At 42.4% G+C, this 21,276-nt stretch overlaps 1 protein-coding gene across 1 annotated transcript in view; it reads left to right on the top strand.

The window, feature by feature from the left end:
* The window catches only part of LOC115113099 (leucine-rich melanocyte differentiation-associated protein-like), a 391,290-nt gene that overhangs the window by 287,614 nt on the left and 82,400 nt on the right, over positions 1-21,276 (top strand). Inside the window, exons 4-5 of the mRNA XM_029640346.2 lie at positions 47-186; positions 3,910-4,042. Coding sequence (XP_029496206.1) covers positions 47-186; positions 3,910-4,042 — 273 coding nt within the window. The remainder of the gene's footprint in view (positions 1-46; positions 187-3,909; positions 4,043-21,276) is intronic.

Below are 21,276 nucleotides of genomic sequence, written 5' to 3'. Positions count from 1 at the left end.
TAATGTAATTAACCGTGTTGGCTCCTTGACCTCTGACCGCTGACACCTGACTGACATTGAGGAGCTGCTGGAGCACTTGGCGAAGGCGACACCGTCGCTGCAGTACCTCAGCCTGCTGGGAAACGAGGCCTGTCCCAACCAGCTGGTCAGCCTGGACAAGGATGAGGACGACTACCAGAGATACAGGTACACACTCACACACATAGGTCATTGCCAAAGAGTCGCACAGTGATGATGTCATAACAACATTGGTGTCTGTTCTCTGTCCTGTTCAGGATTCTAAACATACTTATTTTAAATAAAAGTTACATGAATCCTTTTTTCCCAATATTTGTTTTATTTTTTATTAACGTTTTTTTAAACATTTTTGTAGGTTATTATATTTGTGTATACTTTTTATATTTAGTGTATTTTTATTTACACTGAATGAGGAACAAACATTCCTTGTCCCAACCAGATTGTGGATGGAACCTCATGGTTGTAAAAGCTTCCTCTCCACATTCTGGTTGGGCAAAATGTATTTCATGTGTGACTAGTCACCGCCACAAATGAGTGTTTACTAGCAGAGCAGACCATGCATTAAACATCACAGCCTCTCCTCAAGCCATGCAATGTGACCACCCTTTGTCAGCCTCTTTTACATGAAACACGATAAAAGGAAAAAACACACATTCTCTTTTGTCTGTTTTAGCCCTAAGTGCTTATTTCTGACTCTGTGTTCTGTATTAATCATTTACTAGCACCAACGATTGGCTGTAAGCCTCTCTATCTCTCTCTTTCTCTTTCTCCCTCACTCTGTCTCTATCTCTCGGGCTCACCCTCACTCTTTTTGTATCTCTCTGTCTCTTTCTCTCTCTCTCTCTCTCTCTCTCTCTCTCTCTCTCTCTCTCTCTCTCTTTCTTTCTCTCTTTCTCTCTTTCTCCCCCTCCCATACTTATCTTACTGCTAAGTGAAGCCGTTCTGCCCTGACTGACTGAGTGCTGACACTGTCTATGCTCTTGTTATGTAATATTCATAATGTGTCACACTGTAAAACATCAATTTGAGCCTGGTGCAGATTCCATGTCTGACGGGGTTAGGCTGTATGCAGGTCATGACAACTCTGGCCCAGGGCAGGGCCCAGGGCAGGGAATAGGCCGTGTCCATGAAGCCCCAGTCTCAGCCTCTAAGCCCCAGCCAGGCCCCTGCCCCCGACAGGCTCACAGGCCATCTCAATTACCAAGGGCAGCAGTCAACTGCTGTGGCACTCACTGGACTATTTAAAAAAAAGTCCAATAACATAAAGATGGAACACAGAAATTGAAAAATACACACACTTTGGGTGTTGAAGCTAGGATACAGTAACAACAAAATTATTCTAGCACAGAAGCAACCTGTCTCGTAATGGGATACACGGCACTGCCATGGGGTTGAGGGGTGGAATACTCTCTCTCTTGCGCTCCTTCAAGGCTCTCTCTCTCTCGCTCTCTCTCTCTCTTTCTGTGTTGTGAAGGAGGAAAAATGACCTTCATACTCCCATCGTGACACAGAGCCTATTGTTACTTGTCATGTTTACACGCAGACTCGAATGACATAATCTCGTTTCGAGATCTCTTGTTCCGCCCTGATCAAAGACTTGCTACAGGTGGACAGTTTTGCCTCAGGTGCCCTTTAACCACCACATGCACTCAGCCCGGTGCTCACTCAACCCTCAACCCATCCACTCAACCCTCAACCCATCCACTCAACCCTCAACCCATCCACTTAACCCTCAACCATCCACTCAACCCTCAACCCATCCACTCAACCCTCAACCCATCCAGTCAACCCTCAACCTATCCTCAACTCATTGACTCAACCTCAACCTATTCACTCAACCTCAACCAATTCACTCAACCTCAACCCATCCACTCAACCCTCAACCATCCACTCAACTCATTCACTCAACCCTCAACCCATCCACTCAACCCTGAACCATCCACTCAAACCTCAACTCATCCACTCAACCCTCAACCCATCCACTCAACCTTCAACCATTAACTCAGCCCTCAACCATCCACTCAGCCCTCAACCATCCACTCAACCCATCCACTCAACCTCAACCCACCCACTCAACCTTAACCCATCCACTCAACCTCAACCATCCACTCAACCCTCAACCCATTAACTCAACCCTCAACCCATTCACTCAGCCTTCAACCCATTCACTCAACCCTCAACCCATCCACTCAACCCTCAACCCATCCACTCAACCCTCAACCCATCCACTCAGCCTCAACCATCCACTCAGCCCTCAACCATCCACTCAACCCATCCACTCAACCTCAACCCACCCACTCAACCTTAACCCATCCACTCAACCTCAACCATCCACTCAACCCTCAACCCATTAACTCAACCCTCAACCCATTCACTCAGCCCTCAACCCATTCACTCAACCCTCAACCCATCCACTCAACCCTCAACCCATCCACTCAACCCTCAACCCATCCACTCAGCCTCAACCATCCACTCAGCCCTAAACCATCCACTCAACCTAAACCAATCCACTCAACCTCAACTCATCCACTCAATCCTCAACCATCCACTCAGCCCTCAACCATCCACTCAGCCCTCAACCATCCACTCAGCCCTCAACCATCCACTCAGCCACCAACCATCCACTCAACCTAAACCCATTCATCAACCCTCAACCCATTCACTCAACCTCAACCCATCCACTCAGCCCTCAACCATCCACTCAACCTAAACCCATCTACTCAACCTCAACCCATTCACTCAATCCTCAACCCATTCACTCAACCCTCAACCCATTCACTCAACCCATCCACTCAACCCTCAACCCCATCCACTCAACCCTAGGATTTACCACTGTGTCACTCAACTGCTCAAACACCTCAAGCCTGGTATGTTTCGGGTATTGTAGCTCTATTCAATCAAAACCTATATGCAGATGTTCTTAGACTTGAGTCATAATATACTGTTTGTGACATTGTTATTGTTTATATAGTAAGTATTTAGTATATAGATCAATCCATAGCTCCCTTCCCTAAAATTCTAGTGTGTTGACAACCTGGCGTTGGTTTTACTAACTATCTTCAGCTCCAACATTACCACCACCATCATCAGGGACCGGGCTGTGCCCATATTGTGGTTCCTCCTCGTCCCTCCTCACCCTTCACTTAGCTGCTGCTGCATGTCTGTTACTGTGTTCTGTTTGGCTGGAACCTCCAGCCTTGACATGTCTGTTCCCCTGCTCCGCTCCCACCCGCTCTCTCGCTCTCTGAAAGGATCTGTTGTCATCTCCGTATCCCAGCCATTATCTAGCCGACGTTTCCTCTCCCTCCCAATGAAAGATAGAGAGTGTCTGAAAGCGTAGAATATAGATCTGTGATGTTACAGGAATGGCAGCTCTGGCAGATGGGGCGTATCTCCTTTCGTTCTATTTATATTTCCGTCCTTATTTTTTATCAGCTTTGAAGGTTATTACATGGAAGGATAGATATCATCGCCATTAAATCTATACTGAGTAAACAACTCGTCTTCTTTTCAAGATGTTTGCTGATATGTGCTGTTTTACTAATTTTAGAATTAGATTTGCATAATTACTTTTGTAGGTGGATATTAACTAGTTGTTATGTCCTGGCAGTTTATGTTCTCTATTATACAGTACAGACCTCTTGTGGTTTGTGACGTATTCACTAGATGTGTTCAGTTTGTATAGTAATCTTGATTTTTGTTCTCAAATCATGTCATGTAGATATACGTTTGTTTGTGTATTTTTATGTTCATTTTTATGTAAACATTGTTCTATAAAGTAAAGTGTGTGTTATATGGTTTGGTGTACAGTCAACCGACACAAGTCATGATGCCATACATAAGGTACATCTGTTAGTTATCATATATTATTGTTTGTGTGTGTTTCCTCAGGTATTTTGTTCTGCACAAGCTACCCTCCCTAAAGTTCCTAGACACTAGGAAGGTTTGTAAGATTGAACAGCAGGAGGCTGAGGCACGGGGAGCCTTCATGAAGGTGGTTAAACCCAAGTTATCAGACACGGTGGTGAGTACACCCTTTATGATCTAATAGCGCTGGTTTCCCAGACACAGATTAAGCCTAGCCCTAGACCATTTCTGTAATTTTTTTTACCTTTATTTAACTAGGCAAGTCAGTTAAGAACATATTCTTATTTACAATGACGGCCTACCCCAGCCAAACCCGGACGGCGCTGGGCCAATTGTGCGCCGCCCTATGGGACTCCCAATCACGGCCGGATGTGATGCAGCCTGGATTCGAACCAGTGACTGCAGTGACGCACTGAGATGCAGTGCCTTAGACCGCTGCACCACTCGGGAGCAAAGAAGCCCTTCCAATGGAGAATCTCAATTGAACATTTCATACAGTATAAAGTCTCTTCAAATATGTAACTAATTGAGGTTTTACATTCTTGAAAGAAGTTACTGGACCTTCGGGAGTTAGGCAACCAGAGAAGGGCTTTCCAGTCCAGGGAAACTAGAGTACAGTAAATTAATTTAAATAAACATTCTGTCATCCAGAATTATGTACTTCACTGCCCAGTTCATGGAATCTATAGGGACATTTATATATATATATATATATATATATATATATAAAAAGTTTTATATTGCAAATAGAGTGTGGCTTCCATCAATGTAATTGTCTGCATCATTTCCAATCCCCCATATATTTTTTTAGAAACTAACCCTACCACCCCTCCCCTAATTGGAGTCAACTAATGGACAACAACACGTAGGCTTCTACTTCCATATATACATTTTACGGGACACAGTATATTTTACAATAGTTATCTTTTGTTTGTTTTTAGACTTTCAGTTACCCTCAACCCCTCCCATCTCAGAAGACCGTCCAGTCTTTCTTTTTCTGCCTTTCAGAGGGTCCTCCTCATTAGCAGTGTGAGATCAGATGATATATCTCTGATATATTGAATTATCTAAAAGTTCCCTCACTCGCGTTGGGGTCAATCATTTGTCTAACCCCTCTAACCATATTAAGGACATGGTTAAGTGATGTGGATGAGCAGTAAGAAACTGACATATTCTCATCCCTCACCCCCTGTCTATCCTCCCCTCCTGTCCCCCTTTCTTCATCCGTGTCTGAGTGTCAGTCTCCCGTTGCAGGGGTCCTGGTACAACGGCCCTTTGAACAGGAGCCCTCTCCCTCCCTCCGAGGGGACTCTCTCTTTAATGAGTGTGTGTGTGCTTCTGAGGGTATCCTTGTGTGTGCAAGCATGCCTGCGTGCGTGCGTGCGTGCGTATGTATGTGTGTGTGTTTATGACCACGGTCTGACCTCATTCCGTATGCATGAGCCCAGATCAAAGTGGACGGGGAGGCTGTCCGGTCGCGGTAGCAACAAGGAGCGTGACAGCGCTGGCCATCGGAGCGACAGCTCACGTACACGCCAGTCACAATCACTTAATTATCCCCCGACCATGCACTTATTCCTCCCTCGCTCGTTAGAGCCACGCAGACTAATTAGAGTTTGGGATTTCATAGATGTAACCCTTCTCATCCCTCACTCCTCTCCCCCCTCCTCCTCTTCTTTCGAAGGGGTGGAAATGAACAGCTTTGCTAAGATTCGATTTCATGTAATTGTAAGGCCATGAAATATTTACTGGTTGGATCAGCGAGGCCTCATCGTCCCAGGGTCCCCAGAGCCTTACAGACATAAAGGAGTCTGGGAGGTAAGAACAAAGCCAACCAATGACAAGGCATGATGCGTGTCGAGCAGACGCAGGGTTTAAAAGTGCACAGAGAAAACAAAATATTTATCGTTTGCGACAATCAGCCAAAATATTGTAGCGTTTTAGTGTCAGTCCACACAACTCTTTGTTCTTGATTTATCGTGCAAGTGGCAGAGCAAGAAAAGAAAACATTGAAATAATTTAACCCCATTCTGGCATGTTTGCTAGATGTAGAAAAGTGGAATGAAACACTGCTCATCCACTTGATATGAAAAGAAGCCGAGCACTTTAACAATGCTTGTTGGCAGGCAAAAGTCACTTTGGAGGGTTATATTTACATAGGCCTGCCAATGTAGCAGCAACACTTGCCTTTGTTATCATAGAGTTAGATATGGCTGAAGATTATCTCGCTAATTCTAGTTGATTTATATGTGTTTGTGTCAGAGTATATAGCAGAAGATGCTATGTACATTATCAGATGGAAATGTCTCATTATGTTTGTCTTCACTTACCCTTTACTAAAGTAGATTAACGTTCCTTTCTCTGTTTCTACAGTACAGTACTGTATTCACTCTGCTCCACCGTAACAGCCTTTGACTCAATATACTGTCTAATCGTTACACAGCCTCCACAGTACTATGACTTTGCCCATAACTGTTTGTGAGGTATCTACGTAGGGCTTATGTAGACTTGTGAATGCTCTATAAAGTCTGTATAAGTTGTTTGTTTACTGTAGAATAGAGAGAGTGAGAGATGGGGTAGTGTGGTTCCAAATGTCCCGTAGTGTGCTTGGGTCCGTAACGGTTAGTTTTGAGTCCGATGAGGCATGATGCGGCAGCCGTAACCGGCGCGGCGGGGCATGTGAACACCCCGCCTCACCACCATCTAATTGGCTCCATCATCAGAGCCATTGTGTTTCTGACCAATCGTGCAGGTCACCAATTAACGAGTGGCGCAGACAAACGAGGCAGTAGGGAGGGAGAGATGATGATGGTGTAATTAGACATTTGTGTTTGCTTTTATGTCTCGTACAGTGGGGCGTCCCTTCATAACACTGGAGCCTGGTGTCTGGAGTTACTGTAGCACAGTTAAACTGGACACTAATTAGTACTCTCTCCAGTCTCACTCATTTCTCTCTCTCTCTCTGTCTCCTTCTTTACCTCTCCCACTCTCTTTGTATTAGAGTTATGAAGATGCTGTATATATTGATGAATAACCCGTGTTTAGGTTATAATCAAAGTTAAAGACGCTTTCAGAACAGCTGCATTACACACTTTGAAGATGAATGTTAAACTCAGCGTGAAAACCTCAGTCTACACTAAAATGAAGGACACACACTCATTGACCCTGCTTCTAGTTAACAGTAAGTGAATTATTATGATGAACACATACTGTGCATGCTTATCTAAGCCCCTCTCATATGACTGTGTAAATCAGAAAAAGAACAGGTTGCTCTCTAGTTGTTCATACTCCTAGCGTGATGTATCGGAACAGCTAATGGGCGTGCTAAGGAGGAGGCAGCTCTGAACTTTGGAGACCTCCTGGGCTGCATCTCAAATGGCACCCTGTTCCCTATTTGGGGCACTACTTTTGAACAGGCCCCATAGTGCTCTACGTAGAGAATAGGATGCCATTGGGGACAGAGACTTAGTTTGAGTCACATCAGAATGGAGTGTGACCACGGTTTAAACTGCGTTTCAATCATGCCGTTATGGCATGGCACCATGGGCTGCCACATGGTTCTGATAACAAAGCAATGAGCTTTAATACATTATGAATACCGTCACTTCTCCAACATTCTGAACGTTTTCCAAGTCTGCTAAATCATGAACAGTTGGATGTCTGCTCAAAGCACTCATACGCACGTAAAAAAAACTGGTCTTATCTGATGTAGGATAAGTACTCTATTTTACAGTATTTGTTATAAGATTGGCTCTGCTCTGTGTTGAGTAATATCAATATCAAACCTATATTGGTATCATACAATATACTTTATTAGTGTGGTCTACAGACAATGCCCATCAAGATTGTGAAGACTTTTTTAAATGATGGAAAACTGGATTTAAGTCATATCAACAATCAGTGTTGACAGATTAAGAGAAAGAAAAATGACCAACTGTAAAAGTTAACATTTACAGTGTGAACAAAGACCCTTTTGCAGCTCATTGAATTGATCATGTCTTTTCACGCACCACTGGGCCCTAGAAATGCATAACACTCTGTGTCTCAGTGTGTGTTGTTTTATGTGGCGCTACTGTACAGTCTGCGTCGTACACTAGCTAGGTACGTCATCTTCCTCAACCATAGTTATGAAGACCACGTTATTGGGTCTCTGTCTTATTGGATTTCCTGAGTGGAGAAGACGAGCAATGGGACAAACCGAGAGACTGAGACAGAAATAGAGAGAGAGACATACCTAAATTATTGACACTAATTCAAATGCTGAATTATATTGTATGCAAAACAAATGGGGGAATTATATTATTTTATACCAATACAGTTGCTCAGAGAAAGAGATTTTGTTTAACAAGTGATATGTTTTTTTCTTTTAAAAGGTGGTACGTTTTCAATACCTTTTTAATATCTCACCTTACGAGGACAATGGCACTGAGCCTTTTTCTAAAATGATTTATGAGTTGGAGAACACATTGGGAGGGATCTTAGACAAATCCTCGGTACAGAATCTTTCCAGATCTTTGATATCCTTCGTCTGCGATTGTGGACTGCTTATGGATTTTAAGTCCGGAGACTGAGATGTCTGTTGCTAAATGTTGATTTTGTGGCTAATTAACCATTTATTTTGATGTGCTTGGGATTATTATTTTGCTGGAAGATCCATTTGAGGACAAGTTTCAGCCTAATGGTAGAGGAAACAGGTTTTTGGCTAAAATGTCCTTGTACTGGGTAAAGTTCATGATGCTATTGTCCTTAACCCCTTACACTCGTACGCATATACGGGCTGAAAACGGCTGATTTGGGCACTGATAAACACCTATATTGGAACACAGTGGCTGAACAGCTCTGTATGGGTTTTGACTGACAGCCGCTCTGAACTTGAGCACATCGCACGACATGAAGTCTCCCCACCCCTCCCGCTAATTGGGCACATTTATTTATTGTCTGAGTGAGAGAAATGCTGTAAATGAAGAGGACTCTATGTATTTTGAAAGGTGAGACATTGAGGATTCTAATAAATACCGCTTTGATGTCATAAAAGCAAGCCAAACACCCTTGAGTCCAAAAGTGCACTTCTCCTTTCCGTATCATAAAACTCACGTCATATACAGTGTCAACATTTATGATCACTATGTTTGATGTAAAGTTACAAGATGACATGGCATCATACCCTGGTGTTACCATTGTAATTGCACACACATTGATGTCAAACATGTACCTAGCCCAATGCTCTGTCGCTGATGACTAGGATAAATGAGCAGGACAAAACATCCTCTTTGGGACTTATGACATATGATAATGTATGTCATAGGCCTATCTGGCTTATATTATTACCATTACAACAACAACAAAACATTGTTCTGTGATGATATAAATGTCTGTATTTTGAAATCAAAGTTTGTGTACACCACGTTATTATTGGGATCCTCCATGGTTTTGCTATAATATACATGTATACTTAGTGCAACCACTAGGGGGAGACATTCAAACTGTTAGCTGCAGGCGTCCTCCTCCATACTTTGGGATTCAGTCTCCGGACTTGAATCCCATCGAAAACCTCTGGTTTGAATTGAAGAGGGCAGTCCAAAAGCGCAGATAAAGGATATCAAGGATCTGGAAGGATTCTGTATGAAGGAATGGTCTAGTATCCCTCCCAATGTGTTCTCCAACTCATAAAACATTTTAGAAAAGCAACAATGTCGTTATCCTTGCAAGGTGTAGTTATTGAAAGGTATTTAAATAATTATTTATTATATACCATTTTGAGATTAAACAAAATCTCTTTCTCTGAGCAATTGTAAAAAATAATAATAATAATAATAATTGCCATACAATATATCTCCGTATTTGAATTGTTTATTTTTTACAGTAAGTTTTGCTCATGTTTATCAAGGGTGTCAATAATATCGGAACCCACTGTAGACTGAGAGGAAGAGAGACCAATAGAAACAAAGAGAGGGGGTATGTGAAGGAAAGAGGGGGATGGCCAAATACCTGAAGTTGTCACGTTCTGACCTTAATTTCCTTTGTTTTGTATTTATTTAGTATGGTCAGGGCGTGAGTTGGGTGGGTTGTCTATGTTTGTTTTTCTAGGTTTTGGGAATTTCTATGTTTCGGCCTAGTATGGTTCTCAATCAGAGGCAGGTGTCATTAGTTGTCTCTGATTGAGAATCATACTTAGGTAGCCTGGGTTTCACTGTGTGTTTGTGGGTGATTGTTTCCGTGTCTGTGTTTGTTCGCCACACGGTACTGTTTCGGTTTTGTTCACGTTTATTGTTTTGTATTCATTGAGTGTTCAGTTCATGTTTTTAAATAAACAACCATGGACACTTACCACGCCGCATATTGGTCCTCTGATCCGTTTCGCCTCTCCTCTTCAGACGAAGAGGAGGAAAACCTTTACAGAAGTAAACATGTCAATTGAGTAAAGGCCATTGAAGTGTTTTTCTGAGACATCGACAGACACACAGAGAAGAGAAGAGGCAGAGGCAGAGAGTGGAAAAGCCTTGAGCTGTATTTTGGGCGTGTTGGAATGTCATAATGTGATAATTCTCTTTGAGGACTCGGAGGTCATGGAATGCGATGGCGCTAAACCACATAGAGCCATTTGGACTGCTCTGCACTGTTCTCGGAAAATACACGTGGTTTCTACCGTGGCTTCACTCCCTAACCTCCCTCAGCCTCCCTCCTGCTGACTCACCATCACGAAGCCTGTTGTTAAAACCTTGGGTTAAACTGACCATGTCTATCAAAACACTCTGACAACATGTTCTCTATTTCTGCTATCCCGAGCACCACTCAGAGAAGCCATGTCGGATTTGACTGGTATTATGATATTTCACTCCCCGTCCTGCATGTTAAAGTACATTTCACAGTGAATGAAGTAAGTGCTCAGTCCTCTGCCACTAAACACAGCTTGGTAGCGACGTCAGGGGGTATAGCAGTTCCGTGGATGTCACATAGATTTTGCTCGGAGGGAGAGTTTGACTTGATTTCAGAGCCCGGGACATGAGTTTTTCTCCCCACATCTTCCTGCGTGTAATGCAAAGCGTTAACGTGAAGCAGACAGAGTCGCGAGGCGGTTCGAGCCCATCCGAGCCAGCTCTCGTCTCCCATGAGCCCTTGCTCTCAGGGTGACTGCTCTTCTGTGGAATCGACAGTGACAGAGCCAGGAAAGTCCTCAAGTGGATCTTTTCAGTTCTGTTTTTCCCTTCGCTGATGTTAACCTGCTTTACTCTGCAGCGGTTCACTTCAAGTTTGCACAAGAGGAAAGAAGTCCAAATATGTCAAATAGACCACATGATTTGAGAGCCATGATTGTGTATTGTAGGCCTACACATGATGGATGCTTGTGTGATTTTTTTGCATTAGGAATCTTCTGGAAGGGAATAGAAGGATATCAGTTATTATCTTGCTTTCTTCTTTTCTTCTTTTTAAATGTCTCTAGTGTGGCCTGTAAAGTTTGCCGCTACGTTCTTCCCTGCACTAGAGAGTTATGAGTTCCCTGAAGCTTTCAAACACAACAAACAGCATGCGATATTGCTCTGTGCATGCGCCTTCAGTGTGTTTGCTGAATCATTTTATTGGATATATACGTGTCCTCTCATGATATGCTTCTCAACAGGACAAGAAAATACAACCAAACAGACTGCTGTGAAAACAAGTTTATTATACCGTTTTCTCTCAGCCTAGTGATTTATATATTTCCAGCTTCATATTTCAATGACATTATTACTTCATGTCAGACATTGTCTTTGGTCTGCTACAGTATAGGTTAAGTCAGTACAGTAAGGTGGAGTATGGGTTTTTTACCCTCTGTTGGCCTCACACCAACTTGTGCTAACACTCAAATACTGGATGTTTTCTTTTCCATTCTTTTCCATTGGCTATCGATTGATTGAAGTGCATTATCCTTTCATCACTGAGCCATTTTTTGTTGTTATTTATGTTACGCTGTTATTCATTTTGTAGTGATATTATTAAGAGTAATAGTATTTTGTGATGGATACTGTGCAGGCTGTAAAACTTCTACATGGAAAAAAGACAAGACAGAAAAATAGGAAACAGATGTGTAAGTGACATACCAGACAATAGTGCTGGAAGTACAGTATGACTGTCAGTCTCATCGCTGTGTTTGTGCATTCTGATGGACTCTAGACAACTCAATTCACTGACAACAACAAAGAAATAATAGAGATGAATCTCTTTTAATTGTTAGCGTGACAGGCCAGTTCACAACATGACCATTCCAGCTTGTTAAGTCTATAATCATCTTGTTATTGAGGTTTTTGTTTCAAGTGTTTAGGCAACAGGAAACAGCACTACATTCTGACTCTCTCCACTTTCTCTCTCTGTCTCTTTCCCTACACGCTTCAGTCAGCACCAGAAACATATGAAAGTACTGTCTTCCACATGTCAGGGACAGCATGGACCACGCGGGCCTTCTCTGTCAGGGAGTGAGAGGATTTCTGCTTCTGTTTCCAGAGTGGTGAGGTGTCTGTCGGTGCTTACAGTCTTTGGATCGGCACTGAAGTGTTGGCTCAGTATGGGCCCGTTCACTCTGTGTTTGGACCGATCAGCTCAGAACATGGAGAGAAAAGAGGCATCCCACTGTATGTTATGCATTCTAAACGATTTGGCAGCTGTAACTTGTGAGGTCGCGGAGAGGGCAACGGTCCACGCAAACAACTGTAATCAGAGGGAATGACTCAGAGCGTCCTTATAAATCACATCACAGGCCCCTCATATCATAAACACACTGTAAAACTTTAAAGCACCTTTAATTGTAAGTAATAGCGGCAGGATTGATTTACCAACCCGTTCAAAGCGCAGAGACACGGGGTGCGTGACCTAAGTGTCACGTCACTCTAATAGGAGTAGTAATAGATGGATTATTCATTTGGTGGAAAACGTATAAAAACCAACAGATGTTTTTAAAGACTCTATTACTGTTTCTGAGTAGAACTAGTTTTATATGAACTGATTTTCCTCTCTGGGTTTTGGTATAAAGAACATGGGTGGGAAGCCATTGTGGTGAATCATTTGTTGTCTCGATGTCTCATGCAATTAGTATGAGGCCCGACTGAAAGCAGTCCAAGGCTGACCCATACGGGGCGGCAGGGTAGCCTAGTGGTTAGATCGTTGGACTAGTAACCGGAAGGTTGCAAGTTCAAACCCCCAGAATCTGTCGTTCTGCCCCTGAACAGGCAGTTAACCCACTGTTCCTAGGCCGTCATTGAAAATAAGAATTTGTTCTTAACTGACTTGCCTAGTTAAATAAAGGTCAAATAAAAATAAATAAATAAATAATAATGTGATATACTTTTACCCTGTATTGAACATACAGTTTTTATAAACTATGACAAGTAATAATATTGCTTGAACAAGCTCTGCTACTTTTTATTCACTTAGTAAAATCCATGTATTTGAAGACTTCTTTATCATTATGATATTATTAAGCTTTCGGTTTTAGCATCAGAAAGGTACATCATGTTCCAGAAATGTACCAGGTATTTATTGTATAATAACAAGCCAATGAGAATGTTAACATTTCGAAGTTGATCCCTTCTCATTTTATCTCACAAAACGCTCCAAGCTCTACTTTTTGCAGAAACAGTTATTCTAGATAGATTGGTGTTATTTGACCATTTTAAAGTAACGTTCAAACTACCAAAGTGGATACAATATATTTAAAAATCATTGACGATAACACAAAGTTTTACAATGTATTTCCATTGTGGTCCTCTTTTAATCTACACTGAACTAGCCTATATTCTAGTATTTCCTTCTTATATCCACAACCATTGAGTTAGCTAAAGACTGACTAACAGACTGTCAATGTCAACTAATCTAATGCTTAACTGTAGCTTCATTCAATGACATGATTTATTAGATGATGTTTTTAGTCAGTACAGAGTACAAGTGTTTTTCTGTGTTAGAATCACAGCTGCACTCTCTGTGTTAGACTCTGGTGTTTGTGTATTTGTGTGTGCGTGCGTGTGTATGTATGTATGCGTGTGTAAGTCCTTGGTGATGAGGATCCGTTGCCAGCCTAATGAGAGACAGCTGGTTGTGTTCTGAAGGACTCTGTCTGTAGCTAATGCTGTTGTTTCCCTGGACCGTGCCGAGGTTGGATCACTCTCTGACAGCGTTGGCTCCGTTATCTATCTATCTTCTTTAGTTGATAGGGGAATTAGTGTTTAGTCAACATTTCAGTTTCCACATCGATATAAAAAGTACCAACGTCAGCTAATGTTAATTGAGGAGGTAGCTCCTTCATTTCCTCTATAGTCTTTAGGTCTAGTTAGCGTCGTTAGCGTAATCCTGCCTAAGATTGTATCAGATAATGCCAATGGTGCCTCTGTGAGTTCTAAGTATGTCTTAACGCACTAATGCTTATAATGTTGATACTTCATATCTTTTCATCTGATTAGGATGGGAGGATCTGTGTGGGTTTGTAGTTTATAAATTATTCTTTTGATTATTATCTTTGGTGTAGTAAACAGAATGTGAGTTGTGAGTTTTGGATCCTAAAACTCATTTAACATAAGTGATGATTGACATACTGTCCTTGTATTGACTTAACTTTAGGGTTCAGTCATCATTTGTGTTTTTTAACTAAACCCATTTACTTTGTCGTGAGTCACTCAGAGGTCAGTGTGGCGCTATGGGAAACTCTCTGCTCTCAACAGCAGTTGTTGACTTTCAGGAGCGAGGGAAGGGGAGAAGGAGGCCGAGAGGGCAGGAGGGAGGGGAGGATGCCAAATCGAAAGTCCCCTGCATTGAAGTTTGTGCTTATACAGGCCCTCTTTGTGGTTTATAAAGCTTGTCAGACACGTCAGGCGCGGCGAGAAAAAGTATATTGTTTCCAACCACTTGGATTCCTTTCCCCTTTCCTGACATCTGCCACTCTGTAAAGATGATAAATTCCTGCCTCATTAAGCGTGGGTGTGGGATTACAGGCTGACAACACATTAATCACTGCTGTGTGGCAGCCAGGCAGCCAGGCAGGCAGCAGCCAACGGCGCACCACTCAGGCACCAGATAGCTACCGGCATTGTTAACCAAACTTTTCTTATGTGCCACTCTATAGCCTCTGACAGCGCCTAATCAATCACCTTGATTGGCAGCACTGATAGATTACACTATTTATACTGGGTGTAATGAAAGATAGCGTTTCCACCTACTTGTCGAGACGATGATAGCCCCGGCCGCTCCGCCCCAGCCTTTTGTTTGTCACTGATCCTCAGCCTGAATGGGAACACTGAGCCTGAATGGGAACACTGAGCCTGAATGGGAACACTGAGCCTGAATGGGAACACTGAGCCTGAATGGGAACACTGACCCTGAATGGGAACACTGAGCCTGATTGGGAACACTGAGCCTGAATGGGAAGCCTCAGCCTGAATGGGAATAGAGAGCTTGAATGGGAACACTGAGCCTGAATGGGAACACAGAGCCTGAATGGGAACACTGAGCCTCAGCCTGAATGGGAACACTGAGCCTCAGCCTGAATGGGAACACTCAGCCTGAATGGGAACACTCAGCCTGAATGGGAACACTCAGCCTGAATGGGAACACTCAGCCTGAATGGGAACACTCAGCCTGAATGGGAACACTCAGCCTGAATGGGAACACTCAGCCTGAATGGGAACACACAAACAAACAAAAGAAAGGGAAAAAAGGAGGATAGACAGACCTTGGCGTGGCATTGTGAACTTTTTATAGCAGACAGTATTGAGCTCCTTGGTGGCTGAGTTTTCATGTAGGGCGGTATTGTTGCTCTTCACGGCATTGCTCCAAGGCAGTGTTCTTCACAACGCCACTGTGCTATTGTCACCTCTGTCGCTATCGCTGGCAGCTCACTCTCTGGCACGTAGAGCTAGGGCTTTGTCTCACCATTGGAGGTATCTGCTTGCTCTGTGACCCCGTTTGGGAAGGTAGACGTTTTGTTGTCGGGGGGTTCGTGTCAGAAAGGGAATGATTTACACGTGTATGACAACACGATGACAGGTTTGCTGTATGTTGTATGTGTGTTTACTCCTCAGAGATCAAAGCTATAGTCAGAGTAATGGATAACTGTGTTTGCTCATTTTTTACCAAGCCTGCTTTTTTTACCACCTGCTTGAGACCCTGGGAATGTGTGGATGAAGTGACACACCTTCAGCTAGCTGTTCTCATAAGGTTATGGTCCTTTGTGTCCGTTTTGGTCTGTTTGTCTTTGTCTGGAAGATGTTCTCACTGAGCTCAGAGAAGATATTGGATAGGAGTTTTTTGTTTTCTTTTTTTTCGCTGGCAGTTAAAGAAAGAAGGAAACAATGTGACAAAAAATAAACAATCTATCATGATTTTGACAGCCAGTAAATCCAGGTCTTTTTTAGCAAGGCAGGCCACTGTCAGGAAATCCGTTAACTAGCCCATATGCCTGGGAGTCCCAGGTAATTTACCCTCATAGATGCATTTGCAAATAACTAGCAGGAGCTCCTACGCCTCTATCCCTGACCTGACATTGCTTTGTGTATTAATGCAGAAATCTAGTGACACGCTCAATGGTGTCTGTCAGCCGTAGGATTGAATTCTCTGCCTTGCGCGTCTCCGTTTGCAGCATGCTGGTCAATTATTTCTGAATCTGTCAGTGCACGGGGAGACACGGTTATTTAGTCTGCGTTAACTCCACATCATTAAGACACCGTTTCCACAGAGAATAACACACCTGAGCGTTTATTTGTTTGGATTCGCCGTTCGACTGGGGTAACCTTCAAATTCTCTGACCTCTCTGCACCTTTCTGTCTCTCTTCCACGTTTGGTGTGTTTCTACATCCTTTCTGGTCCATTAGTAACCGGAGCTGTCGTAGAAACCAAGGGAATCCGGTGACCAGCCCTCGTCTAATCTAACACTGGATGGGATCACAACAAGATGTCTTCATTTGTTGGGACAGATTGCTGTGATCTCGTGGTGGCAGGCAAACAGTATGCTATCTCTCCACGTACATACGGTAGTCAGAGCTGTTTTATTGACATGCCTATGGATTGTATAGGGAGGGATGCATTAAATGAGTGCTTTGAGCGTAATGTTTGAAAAGCACTTTACAAATAAAGTGATTATCATATATTTGTATACCCTCCCAGGAAATGTATCAGGAGCGGGGAGGGTGCTAGCCAGCAAGCTAACCGTGGCCTAGTTCACAACTGAACACACCCCACATGGACTGACATTCTATGTTTAAAATCTATTTTGTCGGTCTGTAGATTGAGAGGGCAGCAATGGAACACTACACCATGTAGCTATCGCCCTGTCCCATACAGGTAGTGTTAACAACAACCCCTCACTCCTCATGTAGTGTAGGCTACTGTACACATCTATTTCAATTTCCTGGTATGCATTTGTCAATGTTTAAGTGACAGGGATTGAGCTAGTTTTATCACCATGGTGACGGCACTGACTTTTATTGTCGATGAGTTGATCAGTCATTAATCAGACCTATACTAGATACTGTATAATGGTGTGTGTGTGGGTATCTGTCTGTGTGTCTGTGTGTCTGTCTGTCTGTCTGTCTGTCTGTCTGTCTGTCTGTCTGTCTGTCTGTCTCAGTACAGTTCAGTACAGTAGTTAGACTGTTTAGGAGAGACAGATGAAAAGACAAGCAGTTTAAACATGAATCTGCCTAGCTGAATAATAAAAGAAGAGTTTTAAGTGTCAGGGCCCCCATGATGACGAATGAGAAACCTGATCAGGTAAAGCCTGACAATCATCACAGCATTCATTCTTCTCCTCTCCCCTGCAACTCTTCCTCTGGTCCTTAGTGTACAAGAGTAAGTATACCTGGTAAAATAATGGTTCATGAAAAACTCTAAAATCTTCAAAAAACTAACACATTTAGATTTTTGAGTGTAATTCCCCTTTAGCTGCTCATTTCATGGCAAAATTTGCTAATAACAAATAATATAAACAAATGATATACTTGCTCATAATGTACTGTACTTTGCAGGTAACATTTAATTGAGAAGGTTTTGGGGAAAGTATTTCTGTCAACCCACAAGACAGTTATCACATCAACTACTAGTGATGGGCATTCCGAGTCTTGTCTGTGAGCCGTAATATTTGGCTCCCACACAGCTTTTCTTTCAGTAATGCTTAGAAATTCAACTAAGACCACGAGGAAAATGGTCCATCACTAGTTTAAAGCCTAAAACGTTGCCTACCGTTATCTCAGATTGTGAAATGTGAGTTCAAATATATTTTTACCCGAACAAAAATTATTAGATGCCCTGCAAAGAACAAAAATGAAGACAACATTTTACACACTGAAAAAAGTAGTGTGGACCAGAATGAGGCTCTCTCCTCACTATATTGTTTTTGCACTGAGGAATTACCATCTTCAGAGAATGTTTTTATATTTTATCTGCAGATAATCAATGTCTGGAGATCAAAAAGCAGTAGTAAAAATATGGAAATCAGGGAGCCAAATGAACGACACTTCCACATATGCGATTCGGATACCGACGTTCACCAAGAAGAGCCGTTAATTCGCCAATGACCCACCGGAGTGATAGACAAACGCCCGCACCACACAGACAGAAAGGGACAATATTGTTGGAAATGTATTGGCAGATATAGTACTGTGTTAGGTTTGTCTTTTTAAGCCAATAGTAGCTAACCAGGGGTGGGATAATGTCAATGTTGTGTTGATTAGGTAATAGCTGTGAGCTTGCAGTGGAACACATGAAAATTGCATGTCTGTTTGGCGAGCTACTCAGGTGGTCTGCTAGCCACTGGTAGCTCACGATCAACCTGTTGGAGACCCTTGAGTCAGAGCCTTCTATAATTAATGTCCCTCTGGGCTATCCGTAGGTCAGGCTAGGGGGGCCCTCCTCGATAGGTATGCCTGACACCTTTAGCTCAGCGGCTTATGTTATGCATGCGAGTGGGTTCCAGGGAGGGTGAGGTGCCTGAGGGGGTGAGGGAAAAGGATTCCAGATCTTCTGTTTGACTTTTCCACCTGAGAGACAAAACTGGTTTCAGAGGATTAACCAATCATGGCTGATGCATTAATCCTTAAGAGTCTAAGATGGGGATCATTTAGTTATTAGATTTTGAAGTTTAGCACCCCTTTAGGCATAAAAATATATTAAAGCAGTATTTGATGAAACATTGAATTTGGCCTTACCGGTATTATTAGCCCATAGAAACGTATTGAATAACAGATTCTTACAGTGCCTTCAGAAAGTATTCACACCCCTTGACCTTGTCCACATTCTGTGTTACAGCCTGAATTTAAAATGTATTCATTTGAGAATCTTTGTCACTGGCCTGCACACAATACCCCATAATGTCAAAGGGGAATTATGTTTTTCAAAATTAATTAAAAGCTCAAATGTCTTGAGTCAATAAGTAATCACCCCTTTGTTATGGCAAGCCTAAATACATTTTGAGTAATAATTTGCTTAACAAGTCACACTCTGTGTGCAATAAATGTGTTTAATATGATTTTTTCAATGACTACCTCATCTCTGTACCCTACACATACAATTATCTGTAAAGTCCCTCAGTTGAGCAGTGAATTTCAAACACAGATTCAACCACATAGACCAGGGAGGGTTTCCAATGCCTCACAAAGAAGGGCACCTATTGGTAGATGGGGAAAAAAGAAAAAAAAGCAGACATTGAATATCCCTTCGGGCATGGGGAAGTTATTAATTACACGTTGGATGGAGTATCAATACACCCAGTCACTACAAAGATACAGGCATCCTTCCTAACTCAGTTGCCAGAGAGGAAGGAAACCGCTTTTTACTATGAGGCCAATGGTGACTTTAAAACAGTTACAGAGTTTAATGGCGGATGATCAACAACATTGTAGTTACTCCACAATACTAACCTAATTGAAAATAAGGAAGCCTGTACAGAATCAAATATTTCCAAAACATGCATCCTGTTTGCAATAAGGCACTAAAGTAAAACTGCAAAAAACATTGGCAAAGCAATGAATAGAAAGTGCATGTAAAAAAATATATCTCTAGCTTAAACAGACAGATGTTGATGGGGATGTTGTTATTATGCTAATTATATTTCCGCGAGGCCGTGGACATCGACTGTAGATTTAGGTTGTCAGAGGCCTGACATTGTGACTGACACCCCACAAACACACGTTACACACAGTTTCTATGACCCCAGTCCATACTGTACGTATTTATTCATTATTTTATTCATTACATTCTAGGCCGGCGGGAAAAATGTACGTAAATGTGTTAGTTGAACTAGCTCAGTTGTCTTCCTTGGCATCATTACATTCATTGCTCTGATTTAATCACTTTGAGTAAAAACAGTTCTGTTTGTGGTTTGGTGTAATAGTTTCCCCCTTCTTCTCAGACTCTCAACTTCATGATTAGACCACTCAGCGCTGTATGATGCCACTCAGTTTGTTATTGGTTCCACGTTGAATGACTTCAAAAGTAGCTGAGTCCCTGCTATTCAGCTCTGAGTCGGAGGGCCTACTCCACCTTACAGGCTCACACGTCTACTGAGAATATCACTTATTAGTCACACGCTCTCTCACACTCTCCAGTCCCCCTAAACCAGACTAGCCAGTCCTCCACTTTCTACTCCACACATTCAATAGCCACTGGTCCCTCTCTCTCTCTTTCTCTCTCACTTCAGGATGAGTGGTCTATTCTGTTGGATGTATTCAGGCTGTGAAATGATAGAGGGGGAGAGAAAGAAAGAAAGTAAATTAGAGTGGCGTGAGCAGAAATTATAGAGAGAAATTGAGAGAGAGAGAGAAAGAGATGAGATGAATATGGAAAGAGAGAAAGAGATGAGGATGGAAAGAGAGAAAGAGACGAGATGAAGATGGAAAGAGAGAAAGAGATGAGATGAAGATGGAGAGAGAGAGAAAGAGATGAGGATGGAGAGAGAGAGAAAGAGATAAGATGAATATGGAGAGAGAGAGAAAGAGATGAGATGAAGATGGAGAGAAAGAGATGAGAGAGAGAGAAAGAGATGAGGATGGAGAGAGAGAAAGAGATGAGATGAAGATGGAAAGAGAGAAAGAGATGAGATGAAGATGGAGAGAAAGAAAGAGATGAGATGAATATGGAAAGAGAGAAAGAGATGAGATGAAGATGGAAAGATGGAAAGAGATGAGATGAAGATGGAAAGAGAGAAAGAGATGAGATGAAGATGGAAAGAGAGAAAAAGATGAGATGAAGATGGAGAGAAAGAAAGAGATGAGATGAAGATGGAGAGAAAGAAAGAGATGAGATGAATATGGAGAGAGAGAAAGAGATGAGATGAAGATGGAGAAAGAGATGAGATGAAGATGGAAAGAGAGAAAGAGATGAGATGAAGATGGAGAGAAAGAAAGAGATGAGATAAAGAGATGAGATTACATTTACATT

Source organism: Oncorhynchus nerka, linkage group LG28 (genome assembly GCF_034236695.1).
Source record: "Oncorhynchus nerka isolate Pitt River linkage group LG28, Oner_Uvic_2.0, whole genome shotgun sequence".
Lineage (NCBI taxonomy): Eukaryota > Metazoa > Chordata > Actinopteri > Salmoniformes > Salmonidae > Oncorhynchus > Oncorhynchus nerka.
This window is presented reverse-complemented; position numbering and strand designations above follow the sequence as displayed.